The sequence below is a fragment of the Nyctereutes procyonoides genome, unplaced genomic scaffold (assembly GCF_905146905.1).
Source record: "Nyctereutes procyonoides isolate TBG_1078 unplaced genomic scaffold, NYPRO_anot_genome, whole genome shotgun sequence".
NCBI classification, from domain to species: domain Eukaryota; kingdom Metazoa; phylum Chordata; class Mammalia; order Carnivora; family Canidae; genus Nyctereutes; species Nyctereutes procyonoides.
The window spans coordinates 7,997,051-8,014,209 of record NW_026575020.1 but is presented as its reverse complement, the minus strand read 5'-3'; the positions used below and the strand labels follow the sequence as shown (position 1 = coordinate 8,014,209).

Below are 17,159 nucleotides of genomic sequence, written 5' to 3'. Positions count from 1 at the left end.
CAGAGAGGTGACATGTCTGTCACCAGGGGCTGTACTGTCAGGTGTTCTGAATGGACGGCTCTGCCCAATGGTGTGCGTGTGGTGCACTGAGTCATGCCTGGGGCTGGGCGTCCCAAGTGAGTCACACGGTAGTCACAGGGATTGTGGTCTGTGTGTGTGCCTGGCCTCTGGATCTCCCTGCCCACCAGGAAAGCAGCCAGGCCACGGTCTCATTCAATCTCCTCTTTACTGTGGATGTCACGGTCATCATCACAGCCACGTGGAGGGGCACACAACTTTAACCCCTGTGTACCGAGGGGAAGGGTGGGGGCCTTTGGGGCTATAAAACTAGCTATGTACACAGAGCATTCCAGGAGAAAGCCACCCCAAGCACGTGCATGTGCAGGCACGGTGGGGGTGGGGGTCTGGAGCCCAGGTGGGACTATGTTGGTGTGGGGCAGGCAGGTGGGCATTGTGCATGTGAGGACGTGCCAGGGAAGGGCTTGGGAGACAGCTGGTCTCTGGGTCCTCCCAGGTTCCTCCACTTTAAGAGACTGGGGTGAGAAAGGGCTCCTCCTAACCTTGACCTTCAAGCTTTGGGTGGAGGGAGAAGCTGCAGGACCAGGTACACACCCAGGGGCCCAAGGGTGCAGCCCCTTTCTCTACCCAGGAATAGCCAGCCCCTTCCTAACGCTGACGCTGGACCAGGTCTGGGGTGCCTGCACGGGCTGGGACAGGGGGTAAGGCCAGCAGGGTGTCCACTTGGAAGGCCCAGGCTGTGGAGGGCTGGGAAGGAGACCCAGGACCCCTGGCAGAAAAGTGGCAGCTCTGGTCTCAGGAGGACTGCCATGGAAACATAGGTCTGGGATACCCCATCGGGTTGGAGACATCCCCCCATCTGTAGGCCTCGCCCACAGAGACTGAACACCAGGGAGACCACCTAGGGGTCTCCATGGAGACAGAGATTGGCACTTAGGGGCCGCCACAGACTGGTTACCGCAGCGCTTTCCATAGAGACAGAAGCTGGTCATCAAGGAGAGCCCTCCCCCAACCTGGGGGGGGCGGGGAGGGTCACCATGGTGGCCGGTTCCAGAGGCAGCAGTCCATCCTATCCAGTGCAGGGGGCTGGGGCGGCCCCTAGCTGATGCGGTACGTGGATGTGTTCTTCGGCTCTGTGCTGGGCACACACCAGTCACCGGCCTCCTGGATGGTCTGGTAGTGGCGCCAGGCTGACTTGTTGTAGACGGGCAGGCGTTCCACTGAATCCGTGGATAGGGCCTAGAGAGCACCAGGGTCAGCCTGTCCTGCTGCCCAGGGCCTTACCTACTTCTTGATCAAACCTTTGCCCAGGGTGAGTTGTGGTGGTATCTGACCAGTCAGCCCAGCTTGGTGCCAGCCACTGGCTGAGACAACCAGCCCCGGCCCAGAAGGACCCATGGGGGGACCCGTCCTTTCCGTGTCTTGCTCCTGCACCTTCTGGAAAGCTACCCACTCACGAGGTCAGGGAGTTCGATGGAAGGTGGGCCATGACCTTGAACAGGGTCACCAAGTTGGGGGCCTCAGTCTCACCCTGAGCTGAATGATAGGTTCTCTATGGCATCCCCCCTCCTTCTGGGTCTAAGGAGTCCAAGGCCCCCAGAACAGGGGGCTTAGCCATGGGCCACAGACTTCCTTAAACTGCCTGCCAAGTTGGGAAATGTCTACAGGTTGGGGAACAGTAGTTTTGCTTTGATTCTCCATCTGGAGTCAGGAGAGGAGTGGAGGGCTGGAGAAGAAACCTAATAGCAGGCTAACCTGCCAGCACCTCCTGCAAGCCAGGCCCTGCACCAGGACACTCACCTTGAGATAGATGACGGCGTCGGTCCCAAAGCCCTCCATGGAGAAGAGCTGCAGGTCTCCCTGGAAGTACTTGGCATAGAGGCGGGAAATGGGGAGCCCATACCCAAAGCCAGCCTACAGGGTGGGGGAGGGGGCAGGAAGGGAGCGTCATGAGGAGGCTGGTGCTGAGCCTCCTAAAACAAAGGGACCAACGTGCTGAGCTGGGGTCCGACCAGGGGAGTCCTAGAATCTTCCAGGGGTGAGGGAAACCAGTCAGATGGAGCCAGAAAGGCTGAACAGTCTCAGCTGGGGGGTGGCAGGAAGCGGGGATGGCAGAGGAGCTCAGCCCTGGGAGCCAGTGGGTCTGGAAGGGTCCTGGGGCTTGTGGGTCTCAAGTTCCCAAGCCCGGCACCACCTGCTCTGCTGGGAATGAGAGAGAGGTGCTCATGAGTGGCATCTGTAGGCACTAGGGGGAGAGAGAGAGCTGAGGAAAGGTGACAGACCCACAGGTGTGTGTGTGTGGGTGGCAGATGCAGGGGGCCTGGACCAGAATAGGTGATTGGACACCACATATGGTCACACAAGAACGAAGACCATGGAAGGTGAGGTGAGAGGGGAGGGCGGTGACGGTTTGTTATGAGGAGCTGAGAAGACATGCATCCTATATGAGGTGGGGGGCACTGGAGGAAAGCCATCTCACCAGTGGGGTCCCTCCAGTGCCTGGCTGGGGGGTGGGTGCTGTGGAGTACATGTAGCTGAAGAGTCGCTCAATCTTCCTCAGGGGGACTCCCCCACCTCGGTCACTCATCTGTGAGAGACAGACATGGCCTCAGTGCTCATGCCCCCTACCCTCTGACACCCCAGGGTCTTCTCTGAGCCCATCTCCTGGCAAGTCCCCACCCCACTGCTCTCTGGCTCCTGAATCAAAGGGTCACATACTTTGATGGACAGATCTTCCTCACCCAAGGCCACCATGACCTTGATAGGTGGGAGGACAAGGCTGGACTCGTGGCTTTCCACAGTTGCGCGCATGGCATTCTGTGGAGGGAAAGGCAGAAGAGACGAGTGAGAGTAGCCTGGCCCTAACCACCCCCCAACACCGCCGAGAACCATTCCCCTTACCTTGAAGAGTTCAAAAAGCATGTGGTAGAGGTGAGAGGGGACATAGACCATGTGAATTGGCTGTTTGGAGTTGGATGCTGCTGTGGAAGTCAAGACCAAGGATTAGGAAGTTGTCAAGAGGTCACCATTCAGCATTCATTGACTCAGCACCTAGCACCTAGCACTCAACCACCCATTTATCCTCCAACCATCTGCTGGGCCATTCATCTGGCATTTGCTCATCTAGCTATCCATGCATTCGGTGTCCGTTCAACCATCTATCCATAAGTATTCATCCATTATACAATGTCCGTCCATCCATCTGTTCATCCATCCATCCAACCACTGTATCCATTCAACATCCACTAAGTCTTCTATCTACCCATCCAGGGTCCATTCAACCATCCAACTGTCCCTCAACTATGTATCTGTTCAAACATCTATCCTTCCCATCGACCCATTGATTCACAGAGTACAGATCCAGCCTTCCATCCATCCGCTGTTTACCTAGCCCCTTCATCCATTCAAAAAGCACCTATCCAGCCTATATGCAGCCTACTAGCATTCACCTGGACACCAGAATCCCCTGGAGAGCTTTTTAAGACAGTAGGGAGAGGGGAGGGGTGCTGCACATGATCCCGACACCAGCACTCTGCCTCTCAAGGATCACTCTAGCCTGGAGAGCTTCTTGGTGTTAGGGCCTGCATGTCATTTCCCGTTGCCTAGCACAAGGCTTTGTAGCGGGAGCTCAATAACTGCAACGGATTAATGAGTGAAGGAATCTCAGGGCCTATACTGGGAGTGGGGCATGAAGAGGACTAAAATTCCACCCTACCCTCTCAGAAATTAGTGTCTAGACAAACGCACAACTGACTTTTATGTTGTATGTTGTACCCAGAGTGCATGCCAGGCTCCACGCTTGACCCTAGGGATACTGAGGTAAAGTGGCCTGTCTCTGCCCCCACGTAATTTAGACAGTGCATTACAGAGGCACACCCAGGAAGCTGGGTGCTTAACTGTGTTTTCTGGGAAATCTGGGAAGGCTTTTTGGAGGACCTGGACTTGAACTGGGCCTTAAGGACGTGGGCATCGTGACTTCCAGGCATGAATCACCTCAGGTTTCTGGCGCACAGGCTGGGGATGGCCGAGTAGCAGGTAGGGGGAAGGGAAGGGTAGAGAAACTTTCAGATCCCTGATCCTCCTCTTCCCTATGCTCCTGGCTTATCAGTAGGTCCTGACCTCTCTACCTCCAAGATATTTATCAAATCTACCCCCTTCTTTCCATCTCTGCTGACTGCCCCTCCCCTGGATTCCTCCAGTGATCTCCTAACTGGCCTTCCTGAGGTCTCGCCCACCCCCTCCAACCTCTAAATATTTTTATTTTTTATTTTTTTATTTTCTTTTTTTTCCTCTAAATATTTTTAGAACGTAAGTCAGACCCTGGCATCACTGGGCTTAGAATCCTTCAATGGGCTTCCTGCTGCACACAAAATCCCAGCTCCTGTCTATGGCCCACGGGCCCTGCATGCCTCGGCCCCTGTCTCCAACCCCTCCCCACCCATCTCCCAGACCCCTCACCAGGTCCTGCTGGTCCCTGACCACCCAGCCCACCCAAAGTAGGACCGCCGCAGCCATCCTCTCCTATCCATTCTTCCCCTCCTCTTTTGTAATAGATACCCCCTTCCCCAAACTTCCAACAGGCACGTGGCCGCCCAGCTAGAGACTGAATGCCCAGCCTCCCTGGCAGCTAGGCATGGCCAGGTGACAGGGGAGTGACTGTCCCACCCCTGGGCCCTGCCTTCTACATCTTCTTCCCCTTCTCTAGCTGTATCTGAGACAGGAGGGTGGGTAGCCAGCTTTGACTATTCCACCCTAGGGGCTGCAAAGAGGGAAGCCTCTCTTTTCATTAAGCCACTGTTATCTGGATTCTGAAAAGGCAGCCAAATATAAATAATAATATATAATAATTAATAAATATTATAATAATTATATTAATATTAATAAATAATAATATATAATAATATAATAAACCCTATCAAATACATGCCCCATCCCTGTCATGTGACCTTGTCTTGTTTCCTCCCTGTCACTTGTCACCTTCTGAAGTCAATTTGTTTATTCTTTGTTCACTGGCTAACTGAAGCATTCCCCAACCTCCCTGGCATCAGGAATGTAACCTCCATGAGAACAGGAACCTTCCCTTGTGTGTTTACTGCTTAATAAATACTTAGCAAATAAGTTAGTAATAATACTGCTAATAATAAGTCAATAATAGCTCTGCTTCTGTCCCATCCAATTCTTTTCCTGACTCCTCATCTCACCTTCCTCTCTGAAGCCCCTTACACAGACACACACACACACACACACACACACACACACACAGAGCCTTGCTCACTCACTATTGATCTCCTGGATCTCCAAGTCAGGAGAGGCCATGTAATACTTGTCACACAGGAGCTTGGCCATATCATAAGCATCTGAGAAAAGAGAGGGACATTCAGGGAATGGGGCTGTCCACCCAGCAGCAGTCCTCTTGGTATTGGCACGGGGCATCACCAATATTAAACCCAAGTGGACGAGTGGGGAATAGCTCATCCTCTGGCCAGGCAGCTTGGAGGAAGTCTCTGGAGCTCATCCGTGGGCCAGCATGGTGGGGACGGCTTACCTTTCACCACCTCAGAGACATTGCAGTTGGGGTCAATGCTGCCGATGTGTTTGGGGTGGGCTGGGTTGGTGCTGCCGTCAAAAATCAGGGCTGTGGGGGGAAGGAAGGGTGCTGTTGGTGGGGCTCATCCCCTGCCCTCAGAGCTCTCCAACTCCACCTCCCTTCCCACCACTAGGGCCCCTCCATCCCAGACTCGGGCCATGTCTGGGCTGTTTGCAGACCTGAAGTGCTCCTCTCAGAGGGCCTCGTCCCCCACACAGCCCACATTCCATTTCTACTTCCTTTTGCTCCACCATTTAAAAATAATTTTACCATCCTGCATCTGAAATTATGTGAGAGTGAGGAACTTGTATAATTTTCAATTGGTTGTAATTTCTCAACAATCACAGTGAATACTCCGGGATGAGGAAACTCAAAACAACAAACTATTTCTGAATACAAGAGAGTTCTGACGAATACCACATCGAACACTTGGTAAGAGGCGACAGAATGTCGCATTCTGTAAGCGTTTACACCAATACACCTCAACCCTGCTGCCTGCTTCCTCCCCCCATGGAACCAGGGATGCCCCTTCAGGTCCGGAGCCCCCTCAGCCCCGCTCACTGTGCTGGTTGATGAGCATGCGGATGGAAATGCGGCTGAGGTAGAAGCGGTCCAGAAAGTACTGGATGTTCTGATTGGAGACTGGGTCGTCGCCATAGGTGTCCTTGTACTCCAGCACGCCCTGCGCCATGGTGGGCACCACGTCATTGTGGCGGTTCCGGATGGTGACCAGGGCATCAGTGAACCTGCAGGACATGGCAGCTGTTGGGTCCCTGGGGCCCCTCAGATGCATCCCCACTTCTGACCTCCTCCACAGGCATTCATTCACTCCACCCTTCCCAATCTGACGGACACAAGTGCCCTCCCCACTGTTTCCAGAGCCCACCCTGAGTCTCCCACTGCCAAACCGACAGCTGGGAGCTCTGAAGGAGCAGGAGCTTGGAACTCTCAATCAGACTCAGGGACATCGAGGCCAGGGGCTAACTTCCTCCTCAGATTAGATATCCTTGAGGCTAGGGATCGTTTCTTTCATCTTCCTGGCATTTCTGCCCCTGGGCTGTGACCCAGTGCCCCTTGTCTGCACCTGCCCTTCTGCCCCCAACTGGGGCCCTCACTCACTGGCTCAGGGTACGATGGTCCTCGGGGTCCTTGTCCAGGAACTCCATGATGTCCAGGAGACTCTGGACATACCTGTGCGCAGGGGAGAAGGGGACATCACCTCAGCTCCAGGCCAAGCTCGGCCCTCTTCCCACCTGACTCAGCCACCCCCGCACCTGCCCTGCCCCTACCCTGGGCAGCAGCACACAGAGCTGCCCTGCTTGACAGGCTACGCCACACTTTTTCTCAATTCATTTCATCTGTATGCAAGTCTCCCTGACAACACAGTGAGTTATGTAAGAACATCTCTCATTTGCTGGTCCCCCTCATGGCACCTTTGCTTTGGAATCTAAGAATAGCAGCCTTAGGAGGGCCCTGGAGATCATCCCATCCCCAGGGGCTCGTGGATTACTGACCAAGAGTTCACAGTGAGAGAAGCTGGGGCAAGTCACTTAACCTCCATGAACCCCTTCATGGAAACAGATCCTAATATTTGTCCTGTAAGGTTACTGTTGCATCCCCTGGGGCACGGCTAGCAGAGTGGCTGGCCTAGGGCCTGTCACAGATGAGGGGTTTAGTGATCACTGTAGCCTGACACTCTGGGCTGGGTACCAGGAGCTGTGCAATCTGCCCAGGGAACTGGATTTTAAATGGCAGGTGGGAAGGACACAGGACTGGGGCAGGCATGCCCAGCTCTGACTACGGGTGGGGCTGGAGCCCACGGAGAACCAGGACAGCTCCTGCCACTCCAAGGCCCAGCAGGAGTGTGTGGCCCTCCTCTGCATGCCCCACCTGCAGGCCTGGTTGGCAGGCTGATTTCCCCAGAACCTGGGTAACCAGTGGAGTGGTGCTGGGAAACTCTAAACTTGGGGCAGCAGGGGGCCAGCCTGTCCAAGGGGGTCAGGCTCACCTGTGGCAGCAGACGGTACCAACTTAGAGCCACTGTCCCCCTGCCCCCATAAGCCAGGACCCCCACGGTTTCCCTGCTAACATGCCCAGGTCCACAGGTTGTTCTCCTGGGGAAGGCCACAAAGCTGAGCCCGTCTCTGGTAGAAACACTTCGAGCCAGCAGGAAGGAGGGGGTGCCAAGAGCCCTGGGGCAGAGGGCTCTGTGGCCTAACAGTCTCTTTGGAAAAGGCCCCTCCAGGGCAGGAGCATCCCTGTGTCAAGGTGCTTTGACCTTGACAGGTAAGAAGGACAGCGATTAGCCCCATTTTACAGGCCCCTCAACGGAAGCCCAGAGCAGTCCTACATGTGGCTGGGAGGGGGAGTACTGAAGACTCAATCCTCCAGCACTCCTGCTGCCACGAAGCACTGGGTCTGCTCAGAATGCTCATCTCCATGTCCCTTAGGGTCCCTCCGCCCAAAATACCTCCCCCACGAACCGCTGCTCTTCCCTTTCTCGCTTCGGACATTAGAGGAGAGGGTGGGAGTGCTGGCTGGGGTGCTGGTTCTGTTGAGTCCCACTCAGGGGCTGTGTGGCCTGGGTAGGTCACGGAGCTTCTCTGGGCCTGAGTTTCCTCCTCAGGAAAGTAGAGGGTTTCGTACCTACCACTATCACTGCCCTTCAGTGAGGGTCAAAGGTGATAATTAGCACGGTGCCCAGCATGCAGTGCGCACTCTCTAGATGTATGCCCTAGTTATGAACGGTGGTTTGAACATCGGTCCCAGTTGAGCGCATCCTCTGAGCCCCCATGAGACATCTGACACCCTCCCTCTGGTCGTACTGAGCATTGGTTCTGAGTCTCGTTTTAATTAAGCTCTGGACAGCCACCATGCTCTGGATGGCAGGAATGGGGTGTCCCAGGCCTGGTGCTCCCTACCAGCCCTCCCCACTCAGCCAGCTTCCCACCCCACCCCCCACCCCACCCCATCCCTGTAGCCCCAGCAGATAATCAGAGAAGCACTCCAAAGGCCTTGCCTCAGGCTCCCTGGAGAGGAATAACAGTCAGGCTTAAGTCACTCTTAAGGAGTGACTGCCAGTGCCTGCCTGTGCCCAGGGTCTACACAGGGTCTCCCATCCCCCAGCAGGCTTGAGGAACCTGCAGTATTTCCCTTTTGTGTAGACAAGGAAACCAGCCCAGAGAAAGCAGGTGACATGGCCCAGGCCACACAGTAAAGGGCTGCGCCGGTATTCAAACCCACGTCTATCTGACTCCATGGCCAACTGCTCACTCACCATCTACACTGGTCCTAACGGTGCTGCGCCCAATGTGATGGCTGTCGCCAGCCTTGGACAGGGCTCAGTTCTGTGCTTGCCTGCTCCCCTAATACCCAGTGAGGTGGGTGTTCCTGCTGGCCCCATTCTACAGATAAGGCAGTTACTGTACAGAGCTGGGCTTCTCGCCCACAGGCCATGCGCCTCCAAATCCCTGCCCATCACACACCCACGCCCAGGATTAAGCTTCAGGCTCATGATTCTGGGAAGGAGAGGGGGTTTGGGGAGAAAACCTGCAAGTGTGTAAGGCTGGGGAAGATAGAGCAAGGGGAAGAAGCCAACTGGAGAGTGGGGCCCAGAACTCCTTCCAAAGATGGGGGGTGGGGGTGGAGGGGGAGGCAGGGAGGGAGGGGGTAGGAGCTGGGAGGCCCTGCCTGCTGGGCCAGGAGGTGAAGGGGTGGGCAGAGTCCCAACGCAGGGGTAAGGCCAGTGCTGTAGCTACTGGCACCACCCCTCCAAGGCTGCCTAATGGACCCTAGGGAACAGCAGTGGGGCCTGGTCACACGCCCAGTGAAGTAGAGTAGGGTGCCAAGATGGACTGGCAACAGGTCCATGGGTACGGGGAGAGCGGCCAGCCTCAGGCCCCGGTTTCCTGGACTATGAAGCAGGGTTAGTTTAGAACCCCTGCCCGCGTCCCTCGCAGGGCCATTCCTTCTGGAGAGTGGTCCCAGCTCTGCTCTTGGGAGGGAGAGAAGACAGGAAGGATCTTCCCAGAGGACCCTGACCCTGGCCTGAAGCCTGCGGAGGCTTGGCACCCCTGATGTTATCTGCAGGCAAAATCTGGTCCTAAAGGGAGAGATACTGGGGAAGGAGTGACATTGGCTCGTCGGCTGCCCACTGCCGCAAGGGACAGAAAAGAACTGGGCTTGGACTTGGGAGGCCCGAAATGGCAGTACAGTGAGAGATGCGGGGTTTACTTCCCCCCTCGGCTGGACAGAGCAGGCCCAGCAGGCAGTGGGGGCCCAACTGCCCCCAGCATAGGCTGCCCTTGGGAATGCCTGGGCCTGCTGACCTCAGCAGCAAATCAGACCACACAGGACTCCTGCCTTCTAGGGCTTTCTAGTCTGCCCAGAGCCCTGGATTTGGGAGGCAGGGGGTGGAAAGTGTAGAGAGGTGGAGGGGGTGTGTGCTTGGTAGTGTGTGTGTGTGTGTGTGTGTGTGTGTGTGTGTGTGTGTGTACCTTGCACTACTGTCCACAGCCATTGGGAATAAAGAGTATGAACAAGGCAATGGCCATCTGAGGGGAGGTGACAGATCTGTCCTGCACCTGGAAGCTGCTCTTTGGAGGGGTGCTGAGTGCAGGCTCTGAGCCAGGCAGACTTGGGTCCGGTGGCCAAGAGGCCACTGAAGTGCTCAGGTCTCTGGCTCTAAAATGGGGTTCAAAGCACATCCTCAGTGTCAACTCTGATTATGGAAGGAGAGGCCAAGGGGTTTGGTGAAGATTTGACTCCAGCCCTGGTCCTGTGCCTGGTGTGGCTCAAGCCCTGGGTGCCTAGAGCCTCTACCATGGTGGTGGTTCTCTTCAAAGTCTGTGGTTCCCAGAGGGTGGGGATGTGGGTCCCCCATAGGCTGCATTTGGGGTCCACACTCCTCACCAACAGGAAGTGCTAGCCATACTGCCTCCTGCCCCTTTCCCTACAACCCCTGAAAGACTCTTAGTGAGAGGAGTGACTCACTGTCATCTGATTCTACTCTGCAGCTCTCACTTAACACCTCCTCACACATGCTTTCTGGAAACACGCTCCTACTGGCTCCAGGCCCTCCTCAGGCTAGCTGTTTACCCTGCTCTGTGCTCCAGCATCCCTAGCCAGCAAGCACGTTCCAGTAAGGTGAACCCTACTGCCTTGAGCACTTGCTGGGGGAGCCTGGCAATCTCTGATCCAGGTCACTGCCCCAGAACACAGCACTACTCTCCCCTCACAAACGCAGTCATCAGATCACACAGCCTAGGCTGGAGTCTCAGCTTGCCCACCTGCTGCATGAGTGATCTCAGACACATGTTCTAACTTCTCTGAACCTCAGTCTGTTCATCTATGAAATGGAGGTAATGACAAGGCTTACGTCAGAAGGCTGTCGGTACAGCAATTGAGTTAATAGAGGAACATGGCAAGAAGAGTTCCTGGAGGACAGCAGGCCCTCCAGGTCTGTTTGCTTTCACCATTGCCATCACTATGATGACCACACTGTCTAAGAGAACCTTGGCCACAGTCACAGATCTGTGGCCTGGAGGCACTGCCATCCGCTTGTATTGACAGTTCCATGCACTAACTGTGGTGTTTGCCCTTAGAAACAGAATGGAGCCCCATTTTACAGGTGAAGAAGCCAAGGCTCAGGGAGGCCAGAGGGTTTGCTAAGGATTAAGTGTCCAGCAAGCAGCAAAGTTGAGCCTCAAAATCAAGCATGTGGACACTGCCACCAATGGCCAGGGCTTCCTACTATCTTCCAGTCACTTCCAAAACAGGCTCCCTCCACACCAGGTCTGTCTGGTTGAAACAATTTATCAGGTTTATTTAACCAGGAATGCTCAACTTGTCCACAGTGAGTCTTGCCTAGAGCCTCTCTGCAGCTGAGGAAAAACTCCATTAGCCATCAGCACATCTTATCACTACTACTGCAAATAGCATTTGTACCAGACTTTTCCATTTTCCAAAGGGGAGCATTTGCTATTTACTCATCAGACTCTGAGGGTAGTGGCCCTCTTGCTGGGCTCCTTGGTGCGGTGTCCCCCCTCCTCTCATGCAAACCCTACCCACCTGTACCACCTCTACATCCAAGCTGGCAATGGGCTCTCCTGGAGGAGGTCTGCACTCTCTCACAGGTGGCCACCTTGTCCCCATCAGAAAGTCCCTCCTCCCCTCAGACCTCACTCTCTTGCTGCAGCCCACGATGCCCATTCTCTGGAAACAACTTCAGCAGGCTTTGGTCAGTGCATCAGGACACTCCAGCAATTCCACGGCCTGTTCTCCACTAAGCTGAATCCACTGGGAAGTGTTTTCTCTTGTGTAACTTCACTCCATCCTGCTGTTGCTGGACTTTTCCTCCCTCGAAGCTTGGAAGTAATGACCAGCACAATCCCACACACATGTAACTGATTTCCAGGAATGGCCTCTGCAGGGGCCTGGGGGTTCATGGGCAGTTAGGCAGCTCCCTGCTCCCCCACACCCCAACACATATCCCCTGGCTCTCCTAGGAACACAGCGTCCAGGGAGGGGCCTGAGAGGGCCTGTTCTGGAGTCAGGGGCCTGCTGGAGAGGCAGCCAGGCCAGTCAGCCAAGCAGAGCTGGAGGAGGAGTGGGCAAACAGATGGCACCTTCTGTCTCCTCCCAGTGACTTCCCTACCACCCTGCAGTGGGAAATGCTGGTTGGCTCAGATATCCCGGACCTCTGAGGGCCAGGGCCCAGCGGGGGGTGACCTGGTTGAGCTATAGGAATGCCAGGCCCTGCCCGCTACCCCATCCCCTTCACAGCTCGCACCAAAATCGCTACAGGCACAGAGTGAGGTTGTGGAGGCCCTCACTGGGCCCTTACCTGCCTCCACACCCTGGCACAAGCAGTTCCAAGGCCTGGAATGCCCATCCCTTCCTTCTAGGTCTAGGCTCACTCAGGCACCCTGTAAGGCCCAGAGACATGCCACCTCCTCCATGCATCCATTTCAACTTCCCTACAACTCTCTGATTCAACTAACATTCACTGTGCGCCTACTATGTGCCTGACCTCCCGCACAAAACACTTTTCTTATCGTGTCTCATTAAGTCAGAGTAAGTCCTGCATATGCATATTCATGCATAGAAACAACGCTGGAAGGTCACCAATAAAATCTTACCAAACTCTAAGTGTTTGGTCATGGGGTGGAAGGCAGTGGTTGGCATTCTCTTCTGTTTTTCTATGTTTTCCAAGTATCAAAGGGGACATGTTACACTTCCACAATGAGGAGGAAAAGAACCCCAATTTTGTTACTTTTAAATACTAGTTTGACTCTTAAGTCAAAGTAGCTCTTTAGCAGCTCACTGCTCCTACCACCATCCACCATCCTGGGCTCTCCGTTTACCCACCCTTCTGCTCCCCACAAGATCACAGGCTCCCCGAGGGTAGCCACTGCTACTGCTTTACTGTTCCCAGCGTGGAGCTGGGCTCATGGCAGGTGTTGGCCCCTGCTCCTGAATCCATAGGGAACCATAGCTATACCACACCATTGCCAGAAGAACTAGCAAAGGGTTTCTGCACAGGTGCCACCAAAGGCCAACCAGATTAACCATTTGCATGCCAGTCACACAGCAAACTCCTCTTTGTTCTTCATGTGACCAGCCATTGGTTAATGTCATCTAGTTACCTAACCTGGGACAGAGTTCTAGAGTGACCTTTACAGAGGATTTTCTGCTGCTACTGCTGTGATTTTTGGTCTTTGCCCCTCCAAAGTTCTCGGGGGCAGGTACTGTGCCATCTTTGTGTCTGTTTTCCAACATGACTGGTAGCTTGGATCATATAATTTGAAAATTCATTTCTCCCTGTTTCTGTTTGTCTACAATGTTGCCTTGTTTTGGCTGGGATCCTGGGTTTCAGGAGAAAGAAGACTGGTAAGTATAGGGCTAGCCCACAGGCATGGAGGCTAGGAACTTTATCTCAGTCCCTGCTCTGGCTTAGCATTCCACTTGACCTTGGGTAACTCTTCAGCCTTTTAGAGCCCCTGTGCCTCCCCTCTGTGCCCACCTCCCTCAAGGCTGCCAGGAGCACAGAGATTCTGGGAGCCTAGCGGCATCTAGCAGTGAAATGAAAGGAGGTGCAGGGACCTGGCCAGGGGTCTCACCAGCTTTGGACCAGCTGCACCGAGGGTGTGCTCAGCACTCGGTCGGGAAGCAGGTTGATCTCCTTCATGATGTTGGCCAGGCGCACAGGCAGCTCCTGCCTGAGGAAGGTGAATGAGGTTTTCTCACAGGCATTGCTGGACCCTGGAGGGAGAGAGAGAAGTGAGCCAACGGAGCTGCAAACCACTGGAGCCAGAGGTCATCTCAGGGATCAGGACAATTAAATCTTTCATTTCCTGAGGGTTCAGAGAAGTGATCAGGGCACAGAGCCAGGCAGCTCTCCTAATCCCCTGCAGTGCTCCCACCTCCACACCACCCTGCCTAACCAGGCCTGGCCTTGTGTCCCCTCCCCTACCCCCTGCTGGCCTTCAACTGCAGGGGACAGGGCCACTTCCAGGCCTACCTGGAGCCACCTCTGGCCTCAGTTACCTCACTTCTTCACTTTCTGTCTCTTTTAGCAAATACTTGCTTTGTGGAGTGGAAGGGGAGAGGTGGATCCGGGTGGGCAGAGGAGCCTGGGAAAACCATCCTTTCCCAGGTCTGGGCCTGGCTAAGGGATGCTATGCCTCGACCACAGCAGCTACAGGGGCCCAGTGTCATTTCTGGCCCAGTCCATCTTCACCCAGGCTGGTCTTGATGACCACTGTAGAGTTGTCCTTACGTTATTGCTCATGTGTGAGGCACACAGGGCCCAAGAATGAGAACCCAAGTACCTTGGTCCTTGGTCTGGCTTCAAGATGAAGATGGGGTGGTAGACTGAGGCCATGGCCTAGAGTTAGAAGACCTAGATGCTAGTCTAAGTTCTGCTTCTGAGCCTGCCACCTAGGGCATGTGACTACCCTTCTGAAGATCTCTTTCCCCCACTGCACTACAAGTGGACCAAACTCTACTGTGAACCCCACCTGGCCCATTTATATAAGCAGGGTCCAGTTTAAACCAGACAGCTACTGGTGGCTAGGAATGGGCCCTGGGGGCTTTCCTACTCTGGAACAGCTCAAGTAGGGCAGGGGGACAGGCAGACAAGTCCTGGGGAACAGGGGCCCTCTGTCCTACTGTCACTTCCCCACCCCCTCCCATCAGTGACGCAGCTGTAACTTGAGCCAGGCACTGTCTCTTCAACTCCTAAGAGACCTGGGCACCCCCTCCTAATCCCCAGCTGGCACCGTGGAAATACCGCGTAGACAGACAGGGCCCACACAATGCCTGTTTCAGTGGCTACATTGGCACAGCTTTGCTTCTGCTCCAGAGGCACCCCCAGAGCGTTGCTGGTGGGTGATCCTGGCCCAGGAAGCTAGGGGCAGCCAAGGCTGCCAGCCTCCTGACTCCACCTCATGGTGCTCCAGGCCTGCGCCCAGTTGGGGACAGGAAGCCAGGCCCAAACAGATTTGCTCTTCAAGTGTCCTTGCCTACTGGGACAGCTGGGGGCCAGCTCCTTCAGTGGGTGGAGGTATACTGATCATCGACCTTCCTGCTGACATTTTCTGAAAGAGCGGGGTCCCCACCTGACCCCGGGGTGCCCAGCCCAGCCCAGATCTCCTTCCAGATGTCTGCATCTACTAATCTTGCCTTGTTACTCCCACCAGCATCCCCACCTCATTTCCTCTCCATCTCCAGACTCTTTGAGTCACTAGGACAGCCACCATTAACCCTTTTTGTCTGGATATACCCCACTCCCTTCTGGCCCTAACATCACCACCTTGCCTGGCTGTCCCTTACTCTGCAAGACCTCTGCACAGTCCAGCAAGACACTGGGACCCCTCCTTCTCAGGGCCCCCACTTCCCACTGACAGCCCGGTAGAGAGCTCTCCCCCAGGGTACCTTAACCCTTTCAGGGCCGGCCCCTGCCCCACCCCACGCCTTAACCCTTCCCTGCCTGGACCCCTCCCAGCAACCCTTCCCAGTCACGCAGGGCCTCTCTTCTCCGCGCTGATCCTTCAAGACCAGGGTCTCCCTCACTCACCGCCCCCCTGCGCCCCGCTGGCCCCCAAGTCCAGCCGCCACCCCACCCCACCCCCCGCCCACTCCCTACCGAAGTCCAGAAACTGCTTTATGGACAGCGGGGACGGGGAGAACTTGCTGAAGTGCTCGATGTACTTGGGCGCCCCTGCGAGGGACGCATTCTTCAGCAGCGCGCGGACCCAGCGCATGGCGGCGGCGGCGGCGGCGGCGGCTCGGGCTCCGGCTCCGGCTCGGGCTCCGGCTCGGGGTCCGGTCCCCCTCCCCGGGAGCGGCGCGGCCGCTTGGCTCGGCTCGGCCCAGCCCGGCCGGCACACGGGACCCGCCGCCTCCTCCCCGCCCCGGCCCGGGCGGTCCTCCCCGCCCCGGCCAATCGGCTTGCCGCGGCGCCCCGGCGGCGCCAATGGGCGCTCACAAACAACCCGGGCCGAGCCAATCGCCTCTCGCCCCGGCACGTGGCTTCCCCTGGGCCCGCCCCCTTAACCCCGTCCTCGCCCGGGGCGGCCTGTTGTTTTCGGGAGGCCGCGCGGAGAGTCCGCCTCCCGCGCGCTCGCTCCGCCCTTCCCCCCTCCCGGCCGAGCCCCGCTCCACCCCAGGCTCTTCGGACGGTCGTTCTCCCTGTCCACGTCCTCTCCCGCGCCCCCCGCCCCCAAATCTCCGGGCCTCGCCTTCCCTGAGATCGTCTGGGCAGCTTTCAACGAATCCCTTCCCTCCCGAAGGGACCTGTTCCAGCTGTTCTTCCCCGCTTGCGCTCCCTGGGGGGACGGGTCCCTGTCATCCAGACTGGGAAAGTTTGCCAAGTCGGGGTCAGGATGCACGCCCGTGCTAACCCTCCGTGTAGACATGCACCCCAGCACTTCCACAAAGATCCAAGCGGCTCCGGAAAACACGGCGCCCAGAGTCGAAACCCCAACGCAGGCCTGGCGGCGGTGGGGCAGTCTTTCACATCGGCGCTGGGAGTGCAGTTCTCCACACTTTAATTATTCTCTAATCATTTGACCTTAGAAAGCGACCATCTTCGCACTGGGGTTCCTTAGGGAAAGGCCCTGGCAGGTGATCTGCGCTGGGGACCTGGGAGCCATTCCTGCGCCAGCGTCCTGCGCTGTCTCGCAGGAAAGGAGCTCGGGTTCTTGCGGTGGAACGTGGTACGTCCTGACCCCCGCCTTTCCCTTTGATGTGCCCCCTTCTTCACTGTTCACTCCCTGGGCCGCACTGACCAAGTGCCCGATATGTGCTGGGCTTTGTGCTGAGAACAGGAAAACCACAAAGGATAAGGAAGTAGTTTTTTCCCTCAGCCATTTGTTTTCTCAGTTTGGGAGGTAGCTGCCTAAGTAAATAAGTCGTTACTGTGTAACAGAATGTGATTACGGTCAACACCGAGCTGTGCCCAAGGCTTTGCCACGGAAGGGACTCTTAACTGAATAACAGCCTATGTACCAGGCACTGTTTGCATACATTATCTCCTTTAATTCTCCAGGTG

The 17,159-nt window shown here is 55.9% G+C and overlaps 1 protein-coding gene across 2 annotated transcripts; it reads right to left on the bottom strand.

Annotated features, from left to right (window-relative positions):
• Nucleotides 1-207: 207 nt before the first annotated feature.
• PDK2 (pyruvate dehydrogenase kinase 2) lies at nucleotides 208-15,997 on the bottom strand. 2 transcript variants are annotated; one of them, XM_055338092.1, is made up of 11 exons: nucleotides 15,753-15,997; nucleotides 13,726-13,867; nucleotides 6,725-6,796; nucleotides 6,167-6,351; nucleotides 5,564-5,653; nucleotides 5,298-5,375; nucleotides 2,920-2,999; nucleotides 2,737-2,835; nucleotides 2,498-2,605; nucleotides 1,819-1,932; nucleotides 208-1,257 (listed from the first exon to the last, which is right to left on the bottom strand). In XM_055338092.1, exons 1-11 carry the CDS (start codon nucleotides 15,868-15,870, stop codon nucleotides 1,117-1,119), a joined length of 1,227 nt encoding a protein of 408 aa, XP_055194067.1. In that variant the 5' UTR covers nucleotides 15,871-15,997; the 3' UTR covers nucleotides 208-1,116. The 2 variants fall into 2 exon arrangements, with proteins under 2 accessions (XP_055194067.1, XP_055194072.1); XM_055338097.1 differs by having other exon boundaries at nucleotides 2,920-2,996.
• Nucleotides 15,998-17,159: the final 1,162 nt, after the last annotated feature.

What these genes read in the sequence shown, in the direction of transcription:
- PDK2 (XM_055338092.1), bottom strand. Translation starts at nt 15,870, where the DNA reads ATGCGCTGGGTCCGCGCGCTGCTGAAGAATGCGTCCCTCGCAGGGGCG. An exon ending in GTGCAGCTGGTCCAAAGCTG is followed by an intron (nt 6,797 to 13,725) that starts GTGAGACCCCTG and finishes CCCTGCGCACAG; the next exon opens with GTATGTCCAGAGTCTCCTGG. An exon ending in GCACTGGAGGGACCCCACTG is followed by an intron (nt 1,933 to 2,497) that starts GTGAGATGGCTT and finishes CCCACCCTGTAG; the next exon opens with GCTGGCTTTGGGTATGGGCT.